This window comes from Stigmatopora nigra, chromosome 6 (assembly GCF_051989575.1).
Source record: "Stigmatopora nigra isolate UIUO_SnigA chromosome 6, RoL_Snig_1.1, whole genome shotgun sequence".
NCBI lineage: Eukaryota > Metazoa > Chordata > Actinopteri > Syngnathiformes > Syngnathidae > Stigmatopora > Stigmatopora nigra.
Window position 1 is genome coordinate 4,026,867 of NC_135513.1, and position 18,017 is coordinate 4,044,883.

General features: G+C 39.1%; 1 protein-coding gene and 1 long non-coding RNA gene across 4 annotated transcripts in view; one reads left to right on the forward strand and one right to left on the reverse strand.

Moving 5' to 3' along the window:
* Nucleotides 1-18,017, reverse strand: part of LOC144198008 (uncharacterized) — a 75,666-nt gene that overhangs the window by 44,204 nt on the left and 13,445 nt on the right. For both annotated transcript variants that reach the window (XR_013326639.1, XR_013326640.1), the window contains exon 3: nt 9,679-9,823. This is a non-coding gene — a long non-coding RNA (uncharacterized LOC144198008). The remainder of the gene's footprint in view (nt 1-9,678; nt 9,824-18,017) is intronic.
* ndst3 (N-deacetylase/N-sulfotransferase (heparan glucosaminyl) 3) overlaps nt 1,810-18,017 on the forward strand; it is a 31,467-nt gene continuing 15,259 nt past the window's right edge. For both annotated transcript variants that reach the window (XM_077718762.1, XM_077718761.1), the window contains exons 1-5: nt 1,810-1,977; nt 3,735-4,931; nt 11,531-11,618; nt 12,070-12,224; nt 14,450-14,635. In XM_077718762.1, coding sequence (XP_077574888.1) covers nt 3,933-4,931; nt 11,531-11,618; nt 12,070-12,224; nt 14,450-14,635 — 1,428 coding nt within the window. In that variant the 5' untranslated portion in view covers nt 1,810-1,977; nt 3,735-3,932. The remainder of the gene's footprint in view (nt 1,978-3,734; nt 4,932-11,530; nt 11,619-12,069; nt 12,225-14,449; nt 14,636-18,017) is intronic.

Below are 18,017 nucleotides of genomic sequence, written 5' to 3' on the forward strand. Positions count from 1 at the left end.
CTTGAATTTTATACTCCACATCACACAGAGAACCAATTCATACAAATGCATGCAGATGGTATTGCATCTCTTAAGAGAGAGGTGGGTGTTCTGTACTTTGACAGCATATTTACAACACCCTGCTGCCATTTTCTCATTCTCAGAACCTTTAGTACACAATTTAACCCTTTCCTTTAACGCTCTTACAGATAAGCAATCACTTCCCCAGTCAACAACACGCTGTGCATCACTCATCACTTGATATCGTCTAACGTTTACATTTTTAATAGGAGTTATTTTCTATATTGACATTGTTCATTTTAAATAAATCCAAATCTGTTAGGCCTTCTCCAGTGAATTGTGTTCGAGCTTTGAGGTTCCACTTTAAAGACCAAATGATGTTTTTTTTTCTTTTCCTGAGTGCACAACTTTGCCCGAGGCAACAATGTTTCCCTCATACCTCTCTCTCTTCATCGTAACAACAGGGCCCCCTATTAAAGCACACGCACACACCCAAGAATAAGCCCTTTTGTGTGGCCATTACAATGTGAATAAGGGGGCCCGCTAGCTCCATTGAGAGGTGCATGAGAGAGTGTGCGTCATTGCAAATGGGTTTGGGGGAGATTGATGAACTAGTGAGGAGAGAACGGGTGAAAACCTAATCAAGTTAAACCTGCTGGCCTGACATGATTTCCCTGATAGATAGACATTTGGCACGATTGGGCTCCAAAACCCTAACACTTAAAAAGGGGATGGGTTCTATAAACTTCAAATGTGTTTAAACTCATTGAAACATACATTTGTAACAAATATTTCACATCAGTGTACGCGTCTTCTGTCTAAAATATTATCCAACTCCCCCTATCTCTGTATGACTTGCATACACTCACATTGGGTTTCAAGATTTTACCAGATTTTGACTAACTATCTTGAAATGTGGATAAACAGTTTTTAATAGATATGATATGTAAAAGACTTAAGAGAGATGAATATTAAGATATTTTTTGTTCTAAATATACAGCATTAAAGTGTTTCACAATCTATATACTACTTGCTTTGTATCAGATCAATACACTTTGTTTCACTCAATTTGAGTGCCTAATAATCCCATTCAACCTGAAGTACTACTTTCGCCACCATGTGCTTTACATCGACCAGATTTAGACTGTTATGTCTTCATTTTTCAACTCCATCAATGAGGTATGACTCAATGAACTGCTCAATACATTGAACCAATGTTATCAGTGAGGATAAGTATCCTTGAAAATAATATGAAAGTGTGCACCCTTAACATCCACAATTTTCGGAGTAATACAAGTAGCATCAGGGAATGTCCACTATGATTGATGTTTATCCACCTATGACACATACTTCATTCCACTCTAACGTAACAGGACTTGAGCAGTGATCTTTGTGAGAAAGAAGAAAAAAAGGAGGTGCTTTTTGTGTCAATCATGCACCCAATCAGAAACCTTCCCACTCATCCACTATAGTGAAGCATCTTCCTGCGTGTAGGCTCTCCTTCTTTAACGCTCTTTTTTTACGCGCAGCCAAGAGTCGTTAACCGGCATCCTTCTCCCGGTATTCCCCGGTCTGTCTGCTGGCTGCCAATCTTCAGCCTTAAAAGCGAAGATAAAGGCAACTTGGCGAGAGCGAAGAGGAAACAGCGTGTAGGGAGGGAGAGAGTCGGATAAATGGAAAGGAATGATAAAAGGGGGAGGAGAGCGCATCATTCCGGGTGGCTGCCCCTGCTGCTCTAGTGGAGGGGAGCGGGGGGAAGGGAGGGAGGTTCGCGAGTGGGAGAGGGAGAGAGAAAGTGGGAGAAAGAGGGAGAGAGAAAGAGAGAGACACTCACACACAGGGCTTTCGGCATCCAAAACACACAGGGGAAGCGCACCACCGAGACCAGATCGCCAGAGTCACACGGAGCATCACCGTGCTCACCGGTCCTCCGTCGGAGCTCCTGCCCGAGCAGCAGTGCATCAACGGTGGCTAGAGGTAAGCGGGAAGCCCGGTCCCCCCAGATTGATGGATGGTGGTGCAGTCGCCTACAGGAAATTTCGTTTGTTTTCTTTTTGCAATGGGAGTCTTGCTGCTATGTGTGATGTTGGTTCAGGATTGTTTCACTCTTTAGTTTGGTGCATTTGCAAGAGCATGGACCAATATTAAACTTAACGTATGGTCATTTTGTTCTGTTAGTAGCTATGCAAAGTTTGCATGTCCTGCACTAAAGGATGTTTTCTTGAAAATTAGAATATTCCAGACGAAGTAAAATGAAAGTGAAAATACCTGTGGCTTAATGAACAACCATAGGGAAGTGTAAAAGCTTACTTGTCCAACTATAGGATACACTTTTTTTTTTAAATTTCCTTTGTATATACTTTTCTAAAGTATATAAAAAGTGCCTCTAAATATGATTTTTATTCCACTATCAACTGTCAACTAAGGTTTGTGTACCAAAATGCAGCGCCCTCGGGTGGCATTCAAAGACACTACATCAACGAGTAACAGGTTACAAAAATGTTTCACATTAAAATTGTTAAAAATTACAGTGTTTAGAATGATTTCAGAGGAAGAACTCACTCAAGTATAAGTTAAGTTTTCTTGTGTGGGTGAACCCTAATAAACAAGACAACTTTGTTAAGAGATGTTATAAAGAAACTGAAGTTATTTTCCTCATTCAGTTTCAGTATTGAGATTGTCCTACTGTAAATTGTTTCATCCGACGATGACAAATAAAAGGACGAATATTGAGGGAAATGTCATTCATGTTAAAATGGGAGGAAGGGGATAGAAAATATGCTGTGGGATCTTTTCTTCTCTCTGGCTCCCGGCACATACATTAAGATGCTAATCCTTTTTTGTCTCTTTCTATAATTCACTGCATTTTGTTCCCCTCCGTCTCTTTCTGTCTTTGCTCTTTGTCTCCATTTCTCAATTTCTCTCCCGCGCTCTATTTCATCTGTACTGTCATAGGCTACCCTCAGATTAGTGCTCCTGGCAAAAAGAGTCCAATTCTAATTTTGTGGTACTTTAGATGATTAGGTTCAGAAATAGGACAGAAGTGAACTGAGTTGGCACAATTAGAGGGAATCTCAGCAGAGCTTCCTTGACTGATTATTGTGCCCCCGTCCACCTCCCACAAATTAAAACATGACAGCTGTTGTTTATTGAGTTGTGTTTTCACTTGTGTGTCATGTGTGTGGGCGTATGTATCTTCAGCTAGTCTTAAAGCTTCAAGTTTCAATCAGCAATACGCGTACATACTAGCGGTTTTATGTGTTACGACAAGGTGGCAAAATTACTCACGGACTGTACATAAATTTAAGTGCAGACAACATATAACATACTACTTATTAGACTGGTTTACTTCCCTAGAATATGACAAATGTGTCTGCTTAAAAGGGACAGAAGTGGAGTTAGACGGTCAGTGTGTATATTTTATGAATGTATTACTCATTTCACTATTTTTCTTGTGCAGAAATTATTTTGTATCATTGCACGCACATTATGGCAATGTCATTTATATCCATTGTCCTTTGCAGATGGTTTCAATTCAATCAGAGTTTAGGTCAATGGTCAATGATCTTGTGCGATATAGTGCTTTTACTTTTATGTTTAACAATGATTTCAGTTATCAAGTCTAAAAATTTCTCAATTGGCATAGTCTAACAACTTTGTCTTTCTTTTAGACACAGTAACAATATCAAATGTATACTCCGAATATGCTATTGATGTTGCTATTCTTTTCACAGATATCGATTACAACCAGCTGTCCATGTGATGACTGGAACTTCACATCCCCACTTGCTTAGTGATGGGTGTGCCTCGACCACCAACATCTCCACCTGCCATGGTCACATGACGCGTCCCTGAGCACTTTTTGCTCTTCGATCCACAGACTCGTCCAATCACACAATCCTGAACAACAAACGCGCATCTACTGCAGCGCCATGACAGTGGCCGTGCGATTCCGTCGCCACTTACGGCGGCTCCTGCTCCTGCTGGCCTCCTGTTGTCTCCTCTCCTTGCTTCTCTCTGCTTATTTCTTGTTCACCAACTCGTCACCTTCCATGCAAATAGGACAATCCTCCGAGCCTGCATGCTCCCAGCCTCTCTCCCTGTCCCCATACCGCCAACTCCCATTCCCGTACCCTCCGAATCCGCCTCACACGCATGTTTTCACTGAGCCCGCGGTACTGGTTCTAGTAGAATCCCAGTACTCTCAACTGGGCCAGGACATTGTGGCTATATTAGAGTCTGCACACTTCAAGTTCCGCATGGAAATAGCCTCGGGGAAGGGTGACCTCCCGCCTTTGACAGACAAGGGCCGAGGACGATATTCACTAATCATTTATGAGAATCTCCTCAAGTATGCACATGCGGACACATGGAACAGACAGCTGCTGCACCAGTACTGCACCGAGTTCAGGGTGGGCATCATCGGCTTCTATCGGTCCACAGAGACCTCCCCGCCTCTGCTCAAACTCAGAAACTTCCCGCTAGTGCTCAGGACCAATCAGGCCCTGTGGGACTGCTGCGTTGTGTCCAGCTCTCCTATCCTTCATCTAACCAAACCCGGCACAGACCGAGGGGCCTTACCTGGGGAGGACTGGACATCCTTTTCCTCCAATCACTCCTCCTACCAGGCTGTGCTGCATGCTCGAGCCAAGGACGGGGCAAAGGCAAGCAGTAGCGACAATCCAGGGCCTGGCTTCAGCCTGGGTCTGCAGGCAACAGTTGTGCAGGACCTTGGACTCTATGACGGGGTGAGGAGAGTCTTTTTTGGCCAGGGACTAAACTACTGGCTCCACAGACTCATTTTAGTGGATGCCATTTCCTACCTCACTGACAGGAAGATGACTTTGGGTCTGGATCGACACATCTTGGTGGATATTGATGACATTTTTGTGGGGAAGGAAGGCACCCGCATGAACATCAAGGATGTCAAGGTATTTCATGGAGGGATATGGGAAAATGAGTAATTTTGTAAGCAAATTAGGATGATGTCTGCAGGATACAGATCTGATACCTTACTTTTCGACTATTGCAAAATCAGTTTTACAAAAAGAACTGCATTGCAACAAAGTTGCTCTGCCAACCATGCTTTAAAAATACACTAAATAAATAGTATACAATAATAAATAAATTCCAAACACCTCAAAATTCAATTAAATTTGCCCAATTTGAAGGTGTTCCTTTCTATAAAAATGTAAAGTCTGTTTTTTGCTACTGTTCATTCTGGGTCAAAGCTTAGACGTTGCTCCAAATTCAGGGGCTATTTATATAGTTAGTGACTTTTTTTCAGCCCTTCCACCAACTATTTGAGAAACTTACAAATTAATGAACTAACAAACAGACACATATAAACATTGAATATAGCACACTATGAAACAGCGTTTTGTGATTTTCTTGATGACTGGCTACTTTTTGATGCCCTCTAGGGTGATTATTCATTACATTTTTAGAGTTTTTTCACTATGACCTCAATTATATTGGGGGATATATATGTGATGGTCTTTCCAGTTCTCATATTTACCCATCCTGACTGGACACAGGTGATATAAAAAAGTAATAGTGTGTGTGTGTTAGAGCGTAAAAGCATTTCAGTGCTTGTGTAGATGTAGGCATGCTTGAATTTGTGACATTTGTAGAATTGAATGGCACTTTCCATCAATGCATGACAAAAAAGGTCACGCTGGTTCATGGCTAAAATGTGGAATGGAGAGATGTGAAGCATGTGGTGTAAAAAAAACAAATACATAATAGGCGTTGAAGTGGAGAGGGATTCCACAGTTGAATGTAAAAAAAGGATGCTTATAACCCATACACACACATCACCCACAAATTGAGCGGCCGCACTCCCTCTACAGTAGTATGAATTTTCATTTTAAGTCAACTTGACGCTTCAGCTCTGTCGCATAAATATACATGAGGATGAACTGGTGGTGAAACGCAATGACAAGGGGGTGTGAAGAGGGAGGTCAAACGACGTTCAGTCAGTTGTACCAAAAGACAGAGCCGTTCCATCTCAAACGGGCACACATTTGTTCCTTTAGGATAGTGGGGAATCAGAAAGAGGAAGAAAGGAAGTAATGGGTGTTAGTGGAGCCTAGGGGGGAATGGCTTGCAGCAAACTTCTTCATTTCACACAGACAAACTGCTGACAGAGTAAGGCTAGTTGAGGAATAGAAATACGGTGATGAGAAGCAATCGCTCTTGACTTCAATATGTGATGAATGGTTGAGAAAGATGACAGTTCTTATAGATTTTAAGATGTCACAAGTAGCGCATAAGTCGTTAACCAAGATATATAAATAAATGAAAATGATGGCAAAATAAGTTCATTGATTTTTACAGCATTTCTTCTTGTTTAGGTTTGTATTTTCTTTTTAAATAAGTTAGACCTTGCACCTTTGATGCTCACTGAAGCTCAATTGACGTTTCTGCGGTCTAGAGTTCGATAGCCCTGGCATTCCTAACTTTTATATGACCAAAGTTGAAAAATCTCACTGCTAATCAATATACAACATGTATAAAAAAATAGTATTGACAGAAATAACTTAAAATATATATTTTTTTACACATTTTCAAAAACGGAGTATGAAATTGATGCAGAATAAAGCACTGCATTCACAAGACTCAAACTCATTGTGTATTCTAGTATACAACAGGTTGAAAAGCATCTCGTGTGCCATATACTATCCAAGTAAAAATTAATAGTTGTAATTCATGTCTTAATTGGAATTAGATATTTTGCCTCTTTAAAAAAAAAAAAAACAGCATTCTTTAAATATCTGCATTCCAAACATTCGGATTTGAAGCAAAACATGCGAATTACAACAGAAGAAATCTTTATACAACCCTGAATTGAATCAAAAAATATTATTGAGTATAATAAGACCTCCTCCTTATGTCTTTTTCTTTTCCTTTTGTCTTTTCAATCATACAATGAGAACAAAAAGTGAGGTGGACCAATTAAAATGCCACCCTTTCCCTCTCTCTCAGCACTCTTCATTAGTCTCACCCCACGAGTTCATCTAGTGACAAAAAAAATTGACACAGCCTTCCTGGCTACACACACATGAGCGCCCTCTCCACACCTTTATTTCCTCCATTAAAAATGATTCACAGGGAAGCAGCCAGCAAATGACATTTCTCAAAATGAAGGATGATGCCAGTCAGAAAGTGTCATCACTGATGCGAGCGTCCTGCTTTCATGTTTTTTTTTTTGCTTCTAATTTGTGCCTTTCTCCCGCTCGTCATCAAGACGGTGTCCCATCCTCATTTTCCTCCTCACTCAACCGCCCCCCGCCGCCTAGCCAAGTCATTGATCACTATCTGCGGCCTCTTTATATTCTCCTCCTCACTCTTTTGCTCTCGACTCGCTCGACAGAGTTAAGCATTTAGATGAGGCCTTAAAGGAGGGTCTTGGTTGTGGTAGGGGGGGAAAAAAAGCAATGTCACTGCAAATTCCTCTTCCCTGACTGCTTCTCTATGTGGAATTTATTGAGATTTTTTGTGGAAATTAATCAAGAGATGGACTGCCAGGACATTGAAAGAAATGTCATTGTTACTTATGTTTATATGGGCTGGTGCCTTGCTAAAGTAAAAGTTTAAAACTTTCAAAGACAGGGCTTTTTATGGGGTTAATGCGTAGACATTTTTTGCAATTCTTTGATGCGATTTGTGGCATGGAAGCCAAGTGGAAGCTTTACAGTTGAGAGATTTTGGGTCTGCTTTTGTAGAATTAAGATCTTGGTTATATCTTTTAAGCATTAATGCGATGGACTGACTTTGAGTTCAATTGACAGTTAATAAAATGCATGGATAATTGATAAGTAGACTTTTTGGAGTACAAATGACGCATAGAAAAAGTTGTATTTGTCCTCATGTTCACTTTGGTTCTTGCTGACTTCCAATTGAAAGTTAAAGAAACGACTTTGTACAATATGTTAATAGTCTAACTTCAGTCAAGGTTTTGGCTGAGCACTCTGCTATTTATTGCACATTTGTACTTAGTGCTAAGCTTTAGAGCTAATTAATATGATGCATATTTGCCACTGAAGTTTGGGAAATTGAGCTGACTCCATATCCATTTGTCACCCAGCCAAAGCCATAGCAGAATTGGAAAAGGGAGTAAAAATGGTATTAAAAGCGTCTCAAAGTAATTTCTCATTCAAGTTGAGATTTATTTCATGGTGGAATGTTTCATATAGTTGATATGGTTGAACCATAGAATAAAGAGAAATCAAATAAGTAAAGAAAACCAGCTGAATGTAAAAAGAGGACACTTTTTGAACTTTTTGTGATTTAAAATCATCCATTAAACAGCACAAGACATTTTTTTTCGTCTATAAGTACCTGTGATCTCATAAAACACAAGTAAAAACCGCAAAGTAAAGTATGCATTGACTCCAAGTCAACGTGCAAGGGAAAAAGAGACCCTCGGAAGATACAAGGAGACTGGCATCCACTTCTCTCATAAAATAAAGATGTCTGACCCACTTAAGTTTGCTAGTCTGGTGTTCATATTACATGCATAGCTACACAAACAGGCACAAGCACTTGACAATCTATAGCAAGATTCAAATCTCATGTGCAATACTGTTTTTCAATGAAAAAAACCCAACAACATTAGGCTACAAACCACAGCGCTGAAAACCAGAAAAAAGTACCCTTTTTTTATTATCTTTTTTTCCACAAGCCATCCAGAGCCATTGTACTAGGTACTACAAATATTCATAGTGCGTATTTGTCATGGGATATTGTGTTGTTTCTGAATGAGCATTAAAATAGGCTAGGGTTGCACAGTGACATCTACAACATTTATGAAGTACTACTTCCTTTGGTAAGAACCACATAATAATAAATACAAAAGCCACAGTGTAGTGAAACAAGTTACACAAACAAATCGTAAATGGAGTGAGATAGTGTTCAAATGAAATATAAGTGGGACAATTTAACCCTGCTAGTACTCCTCCACATGTCCAGCACATTGTGAATTCAAAGCGCAAACTGTTTGTCTACATATCAAGGCCCCAGGAGCCTTGTAACTTCTAACAATATTCTAAAGGCTTAAAATAAGGCAAGTCAGCAACACAACTCCAGATGGCTAACAATCTACATCCTACATCGGGTTGGTTCTGCGTCTGCCCACTTTGTCTGCTGATGTGCTACCTTAGACAGTGATATATCCCCAATCTATTATAACTGAGTGTAGGAATGTGTTAAAAACATCCCGACTTACATCCGTAGGCATCACATAGCCCCAGAGACAAAATATATAAATATTCACATTCTCTACATGCCAATACATTAGCAAACAGTACATATTTGTGACCTACCTACACAAAATGAGTCAGGCAATGAAATAAAAGGCAATACGTTACACAAGGTGATTTTTGTAATATTAACATTCTCTGATCCAAAGTTCTACAAAACAGATGTTGCCCTCTATACCAATCCATCTGTTGAAGCCCCAACATTTTGCAGGCATATGTTACTGTGGTTAGGACCCCCACACACACACACCTCACCCCAACAAACACACATACACTAACAAACAAGCATTACTTCAGATACTGACTGTGCAATGCAGCTGTGGGATTTAGCACGGAGAGCAGGGCTATGGTTAACCGCTAATCCTGGTGTGTGTTTACCTTCGTCACGAGAATTGTCAATATGTAGTGTACTCACCCCCACCTCGTACACCTCCGCTTAGTTTTCCCTCGAAGGTAAATGCAGCCTTCTCTCTTTCACGGGTTTATCACCACGCTCAGTATCCATGAGACAGATCGGCCCGTATTGCTCCAAGGCCCTTCAATTAAATCGACAGCCATTACTGTCACAAGAAGAAGAAAAAAACAGAAGGTGAATACATGATGGTTTCTTGGAAAATCTTGAAAATGTGTTTCTGACTTTAGGATACGTCATGTCTTTCCCTACGGCCTACTTAGAATGATAATCAGTTCTTTACTGAGAAATCAAAAATAAGAAAAAGCTGCTATCAAATGTTACTGTTTGAAGCCAGCAAAGACCTACAATTTGTCTGACACATTTCCTTTTTGTGATATGAACAGATCTTTTTTTGCACTAGTAGTATGAATATTTTACTGATTCTGTGAAGGTATTTCCACATCTAAGGCAGTACATTCCTGAAAATGATATGCAGTAGAACCTCAGAACTATCCTTGAAATTGAGAACTTTAGAGCTATTGACTATTATACTATACATCATGTTAAAAGTCAACATTAGTGTGTTTGTTCCTGCCTCAAACACATTGTGTTGTCTAATCATTCTTTTCTATTACGGCTTATGTCTACACTAATACAACAAACAATTGGACAGAATCCCTTGGCAGTGCATTCTCTTCCCAATGTGTATTAATAATGCATTTTGACCAAGTGCGTCGATGAAAGTATATCGAGTTAAAATGTAAAGTGGTCGACAAAAAAGTTAATTTGATTCAGAGTTTGTCAATGTGTGTATGTAGGGGGTATGTGTGCAAGTGTGCATGAAGCTGTGATGAAGAGGATCTCATCACAGTGGAGACAAGGGATCAGATTAGCACTGTGCATATCTGTCAGCATGCAGCCTCCTTCAACACCATTAGATTAGTGCTAATGAAGATACTGCGCCTGCCAATTTGTATATAGGGTATACATGCACAAACATTCAGGAAGAACCCAGGTCTCCCTCCTGCATCAGTTGCTCATCCCATAAATCAGAAAAGGTTCCTGGGGATCGATTAAAAGCGGCCTGGCAAACATTTTTAATAGAGACGTGGCGCTGAGCCCGACAAAACGACCCCGCAGCTTGAAATACACGCGGAATAATAAAAGTTTCATAAAAAATATTTATGGGGCACAAACAGTAAGAAGTGCAATGATAGCAAGAAGATGGTCTGGGAGAGAAGAGCAGAAATAGTTGGAGAGTTAGAGAGATAGAGAGACAGAGAGATAAAGAAGAGTGAGTGAGATATTGTCCGTGCTGCTTCAGCCTTCCTTTTAAATTACAACAAGCACGTCTCCTGAGAACGTGACATTTGAGCAAGCGATGGTGAGATGTTATAAAGTTAAAGACGGACATGCAAAATAGGAAGACTACAGGTTCTCTAAAGTGCGTGTTTGGATATATATATATATATATATACTAAAATAAGGATGGGTGACACGTGCATTTTCTCTTGGATAATGCTTGGATTCAAGCAGTGAGTGTGTTCAAGCGTGTGTGCACAAGTGTGTTTAGTTGCGGGGTTCGGGTTGTTAGTTGATCCTCTCGAGGCCTTCCATGCATTGACCTTCATTAACTCATGTTACTGCCTGTGCGTGTGCGCGCATGTGTGAGCAACACTCTTCGTTAACACTCATTAAAGAGTCTTTGTTTAAAGGCCAGTAAACTAATTAAGTCATTACAAAAGTGAGGAAAATCCTAATTTGAGGGTTAACACCTGACACTGAGGTGCATTTAAGGATGCCAGATAATGGGTTTTATTTTACTGCATCTGTCCATTGTGTAGTATCTAAGCAATTCTTATCTAATCTACAGGCGCTTCTGGATACCCAAAGACAGTTGCGGGCTAAGATATCCAATTTTACCTTCAACCTGGGTTTTTCTGGCAAATTCTATCATACAGGTAAGTAGTAATAGTTGACTAATAGACTAAAAAGAAAATAATATAACTACAATTGGCTGGCAAGCAATTCTAAGGTTCACCTTACTTCGCACCCCCATATTTGGTTGTTAAATTTAGGGAGTATGTTTTGATTGTAAATTCTATCATAGCTGAGCTGAAAAGGTAATTAATAGTGCAATGTGCATACGACATTCAAAATCAAATTGTTTTTTTTAAAGAATTCTAATTGGTAACAAATGTTGATTGAATGTAACAGCATGGCATCTCTTATTAAGGATAGCAGCACTTTTCATTATTGTGGCATCCGACATCCATATTGATTTTGCTGTGTACGGCTAAGTGAAGCCTGCTGCTTGATGGTGAACTCTGACCTCTGGCAACAAGAAGTTGTCTGTCGCTACATCTGTCACACTGTGTCCTTTTGTCATTGTGTTTTTTTGCACGCGTATAGGCACTGTAGAAGAGGATGAAGGAGATGATTTGCTGCTAAAGTATGTGGATGAGTTCTGGTGGTTCCCCCACATGTGGAGCCACATGCAGCCTCACCTCTTCCACAACGAATCTTCGCTGCTGGAACAGATGGTGCTCAACAAGGAGTTTGCTTTGGTATGATTGATTTAAACGCACACGCACATCCGCTTCACATCGATGGGAGTTGGCGCTGTCTATTCCATTGCCTCCTTTCTCTTTCATGTGTCCTTGAAGTCATATTTGCTTTCTGAAGCGTCTCAGTGTTGAATAATTGCAATGTCTTTACTATAGAAAGACCCAAATGGAGAAGAGTACTCCATTTTTATACATGCATCAGCCTTAAATTATATCAGAGCATGGAATTACCTGAATCCTGATTTGGTATTCACACTGATAATTGTGGTTGATCTTCAAATTAATTTGTAGTTACTTTTTCCAAATGGCAAATTGAGTTAATATGTATGGAGCTTTATCTACATCATTAACATCACTATATAGAGCTTTGGATTCAATCTGAAAACAGTGAAATATTTTTAACTGGTGAGAACGTGTTGCTTGTCGTTTTGAAATGCAGATTTTTTTCAGTCTCTTTGTAATGTGAACAATTGCCTAATTTAATATTTTTCCCCAAAAACGGTAACGGCATTTACAAGCTGGGCACTAATTATCGTGCACGGGCATGCGGTCCAAATAACAGTTTCATTAAAAAAAATAGCATTTTACTAATTACAAAACCTGGTGTAACTGTTATTTTTATTAATCTCTTGGTTCATTATTTTTCATATCCATTTTATCGACTTTAGATTACCTAGTTGGTCTCAATGTCGCTGAAGCTTGTAAGAACCGCCGTGTATGTTGTGAAATGCTGTTTTGATGATGATTTTTATTATTTGAGTTTACGGGCCCTTGTCATATTACTCACCCTTGCAACTGACTTATGAGCAAGACACATGGGAGGCAAAGTCATCGCCATTAAGCTGCAACACAAAGCATCCTGCCTGTGAGTCATTGATTGTCTATAATTGGATATGAATTTAGAGGGAACCAGTGTTTTTTCTCATCAAAACCATGCAGAGGTAGAATGTTTTTGCGGGAATTAACGGGGCTACTGTATTTAATCTAGAAGCACTCAAACGATAAAAAAAAAAAAAAATTTAACCCAGAAAACATGCCGAGAAATAACATAAAGTATATGCTGGTCACACACTGGTAGTGTAGACATGATATCCTAGTTGGCCAGAGTCCTTGCAAGTGATTTTTGGATAAAAAAAATTAAAATAAAATAAACAATGCTGTTTGATTGTAGTGCCATCGACAGTGACAGAAATAAAACTTTTCCGTATTTTTTTATATCTCATCACATGCAGTAATTGTCTCGTGTCGCTTAGCCGTGAGAGAATAGTTGTTTTTCACCTTTTAGTTTGATTGAAAACGAATTGAACATGGGAAACATTACACATCATGTCCCACCCATTAGACCCAAGTGTAAACTGTTTAACTATTAAATGCAATAAGCATTACTGCTATAAGAGCTCCCTGGGAACCTCGCCTCATCTCCTGAGCTTTTGACTTTTTTCCCTTGAGGTGAAATAATTCAAGGAGCCCTGTCCTTTCATTAAAAAATGACCACAGATTCAAATGAGCTTGGTGTTGGTAGCCTCACCTGACCGGCACTTTACTAATCTCCTAAATCCAAAACAATCATAGAGCACCCATGGCTAATGGGGCATTCACCTTAATGGCGACCCAGGAGCCATTTTTATCTCCAACTATTTAATCTGAATTCCTCAAGGTAGGCTAGTGTTATTGGTGTTCTCGCTGCCTCCATTCTGTGTTAGTGTATGTGTGCAAAGATAATTTGTATGGCCATTCAGGGATGTCACGCATAAGCTATGATACAGCGAGGTTGGATGTAGGTTCATGTTATTGAAGGTGAATCTGCTCGTAAAGTAGAATCTCTAACCTTTATTGCACACACACACACACACACAAACACTGCACTCACATATCTTATGAGTCCGGATAGTTGGCTTTGACAGTGTAAGCGGTGGGCTGTGTGACAAAGGACAACACCATTCGTCTACAAGGTGCACCCTGAAAACATCCGCCCTCGTAATTGAGAGCATGACCACAACTATTTTTTTAATTTACCATTCTAGATCCAGGTTGTCAGATAGATCACAAATAAAAAAAAAAAAACCTTACATCTATGAGAACAATTTACTCATTGTAATTTTGTGAAACATATCTCATCAGCCATATGACCCACTTCTACAAGATGAAAAAGAGAGCACCCTCTTGCCCTCCTGTGTGTGGTACGCTGTCATGTTCACTCATTCACAAATGAATTGTTTTTGCAGCAACATGACATTCCAGTGAATATGGGCTACGCTGTGGCTCCCCACCACTCTGGTGTCTACCCGGTTCATCTGCAGTTATATGAAGCTTGGAGGCACGTGTGGAATATACAGGTGACCAGCACAGAGGAATACCCCCATCTCAAGCCTGCCCGCTATCGCAAGGGTTTCATCCACAGCAACATTATGGTGAGAGCACACCCAACCACCATCTGACATATATGACAAATCTTATTTTTATGACTATAAGCCACAACAGAAAATACATTGCAACAACCCAACAATCCAAAACAAGATGAAACACACACACACACAATTGTGTTGAATGGGAGTTCAAGTCACATGTATATGTGAATATGAGGTTATATTATAGAGCCCATTCATTTTACTTCGTCCTTGTATGTTGCTCAGTATTACAAATCCAGTAGAAATTCTTAATGCAGCAAAATAAGAGGCAATACACTAGAATGTGTAGAATATCTTTTCAGTGGATAGTGGTTTTTTTTCTTGCTACCTGCTCGTGCGGGGATTGCTTCTTGCATTCTTAACTAAGAATCAATTAGGATATGTGCTTATGTGTGTGTGTGTGTGTGTGTGTGGGTGTGTGTGTGTGTGTGTGTGTGTGTGTGTGTGTGTGTGTGTGTGTGTGTGTGTGTGTGTGTGTGTATGTGTGTTGGATGTAACCTTGTTGAGTTTTTATATGAAGCGTTTGACCTTGCCCAACCATATGATATTCCTCTATGCTGTAATTCAATATTTAAAAATGGGCAGTGTGGCTGAAGATGAAAGCCATTCTGCTCCATACAGTTTGTGCATTTCTATATTAAGAGCCCAAGCAATAGTGTTTTCCTTTTTCTTAGTAAGCAGGAGGTTCATTTGTTTTGTGTCGCTCTTAAAAGTTCTCAACTGCCTAATTTTTTGTCAGGGAAAATGCTCCTAATGTGATATTAATTATGCTTTTCCTTGCCACATTAAGCAGGACAAAAACAAAAAAATTCACAAACTAGTGTGCCTTCCACTTTATTTTCACCAGTTCTGCTCTCTGCTGATTGCAGTGTTTGTTTTGTCGAGCTAATGGATAGATTGAGGATTTAACCCCAGAAAGATGTATTTTGGTGAAAAAGTCTTTCAATAATTTTCATTAATTAGCTTTACAAAAGTTTTGAAAGGCATTCATATTTAAATTCATTTATAGAGTGTCTCATTTGTTCTGTCAAATTTATTTTGGAGTGTTGGTTCATGTTTGCAGTTGACCTGTTTAGGACACATTCATATATTTGGCTGTATGTTTATTAAAATGAACAAATGAACAGCTTATCAATTATCCTCTCTATTTAATTGCAGCTCTTCCTCCGTCATTCACACCTCAGGCAGGCTAGTTGTCAGAGAAATTGTTCTATTATTAAAAGAAAAAACAATCACAATTACATGCAAGAGGATTTCGTGATGACATTTTGGCATGACAAATGCTTTTTGTTTAAAAGTCTGCTTCCTTCTTTTTAATGTGACATCGTAAACATCACTTAATTCCTAATTATAATACATAGCTGACAGTTGGATACCTTTTATCATGCATGATTGTGTTTCTATTTGTGCAACACTCAAAAGCCTAAATGCTTTTATCAATTTAACACTAATCTATTCAATACTAAGATGAACAAAGGTTAACAAATATGTGATGGAAAAAAAAGGATTTGTTTATTTTTCCTTTTAATTTTGAAATCTCCCAAATATTTCCAATAGAAATCAAAATTAAAGAAAGATTTTTCCATTTTAAAAGTTGATGTTTACAGTCGTGTTTTCAAGATTTAGAAAATGCTGTCTTTATAAGGTATAAGTTATCAAGTGAATGCAAATAAAATACATGTGTATGCACAATGTGACTGCCCCTAGGGGCAGGATTACTTTCCTTCTAATGCCTATCACTTCAGCAATATTGCAGAGTCATGGTTATGATGTGCCCTAATGTGGAATAATCCATATTTTGCATAGGTTCAATCAGATACATATGAAAGCTAAAGCCCTCATAGAACTGCAATTCCTCCCAATTCATATCTTCCTACCGTGCCTCTAACTTCATCTTTGATGGCTTAGAGGAGGACAGGAAGTCATCTTAAAGTTGTAAAATTGCTCTTCGTATGTCTACGAGCAGATTGAGAGACACCCACTGGACTTGTGGTATCAGAACAAATCAGGTTGAGCTATGGGATTGTATGTGAGTGAGTGTATCCATGTGTGTGTGCGTGTGTGCACTGTCTTTTTTTAAATGTACTATATCAGTTTGAGCTATAGCTCTCTAGATAATTGGTTTGGTGAAATAGTGCTGAGTGTCTGAAGCTCTGGTGGCCTTCCATCTCTCTGTCACTCTCGCTCTACCCAAACAAAACAACATCCATATATGTGTGAGAGAGAAAGTGCATTGTTGTACTGATTTTAGAAATTCCTCTCCTTTCATATAGATGAAATATCTAGGTTACATAAAAACATTCTTCCCTGAATTTCACAATTTCTTTCTTTAGTGCATAATATTGCCCTGTTTGTTCCTATCAAAGAGAAGGTATTTATCACCATTTTTTAGTTAAACAGTATGTTTGAATCTGACCAACATGGCCTCCAAGTATAGTAAGTCTAAAGCAAAGCGAGTCATTTTTGTCACCTACATTACAAGAGTGCTATTTTTCTGCATTGTGCAGGAAAAAAAGTGCGACTTATTCATAGACGTCACTCAAACATCCGAAATGGACTGACCCATTTTTAAATCAGCCTATGACCAAAGACAAAGTACCTTATCATCAAATAAAAAGCACATTAAACTAATAGCATTTAGTTGCTACTCTGTTATGGGCCTCATTGCTATCATTACTCTGGAAGTAATGTGCCTAACATGCCATCCATTCCACTTGATCTGATGCTGTTTAAATAAGGTTTGAGCATGTCTGGCCACCCATAAAGAAGTGACTTTCATCGCTGCGTTTGATGAAATTCTCATCTGCTATGTGACGCGACATTTCACAATATCCCTGACCTGTTTTAAGGTACATGTCACACATTGTAAAATTTTCTGCATGCCGGCATGACATTGAAGCTGTGTTTCATCTGCTCATCCCTCAGATTTTTATGCTCTCTGATGAATTATTTCTGTGCTCTCGAATATCTGCTTGTCATGTTTGCTACTACCTTGGCGGGTAATTTGTCCTCCAAATGTATGAGGGCTCTGCAGTTAATGTAAAACGACTTGGAATTTTGTGAAACTTGCATTTTGAATGAGAAAAAAAAAATGAAAAAAATAATAATGCTGTTTTAATGATTTCACATTAACTATACAAATAGAGTAAGTCTAACATGACCCTCTCTAATGAGGCCACCATATCTCCATAAGTAATACAGAAAAATCTCCCAATGTAATATTAGGTAAAAGAAAATTGATTTAGAAGAATAATGACCCTGTACTTTCTTGACCTCATTGTCGAACGTCGGCAGTGATTTGCCATTCATGTGACTGTAATTCGCTGTGGACTGCATATCATGGTTATTCAAATAACATTTAAAAAGATAAATTTTGTGAACAATT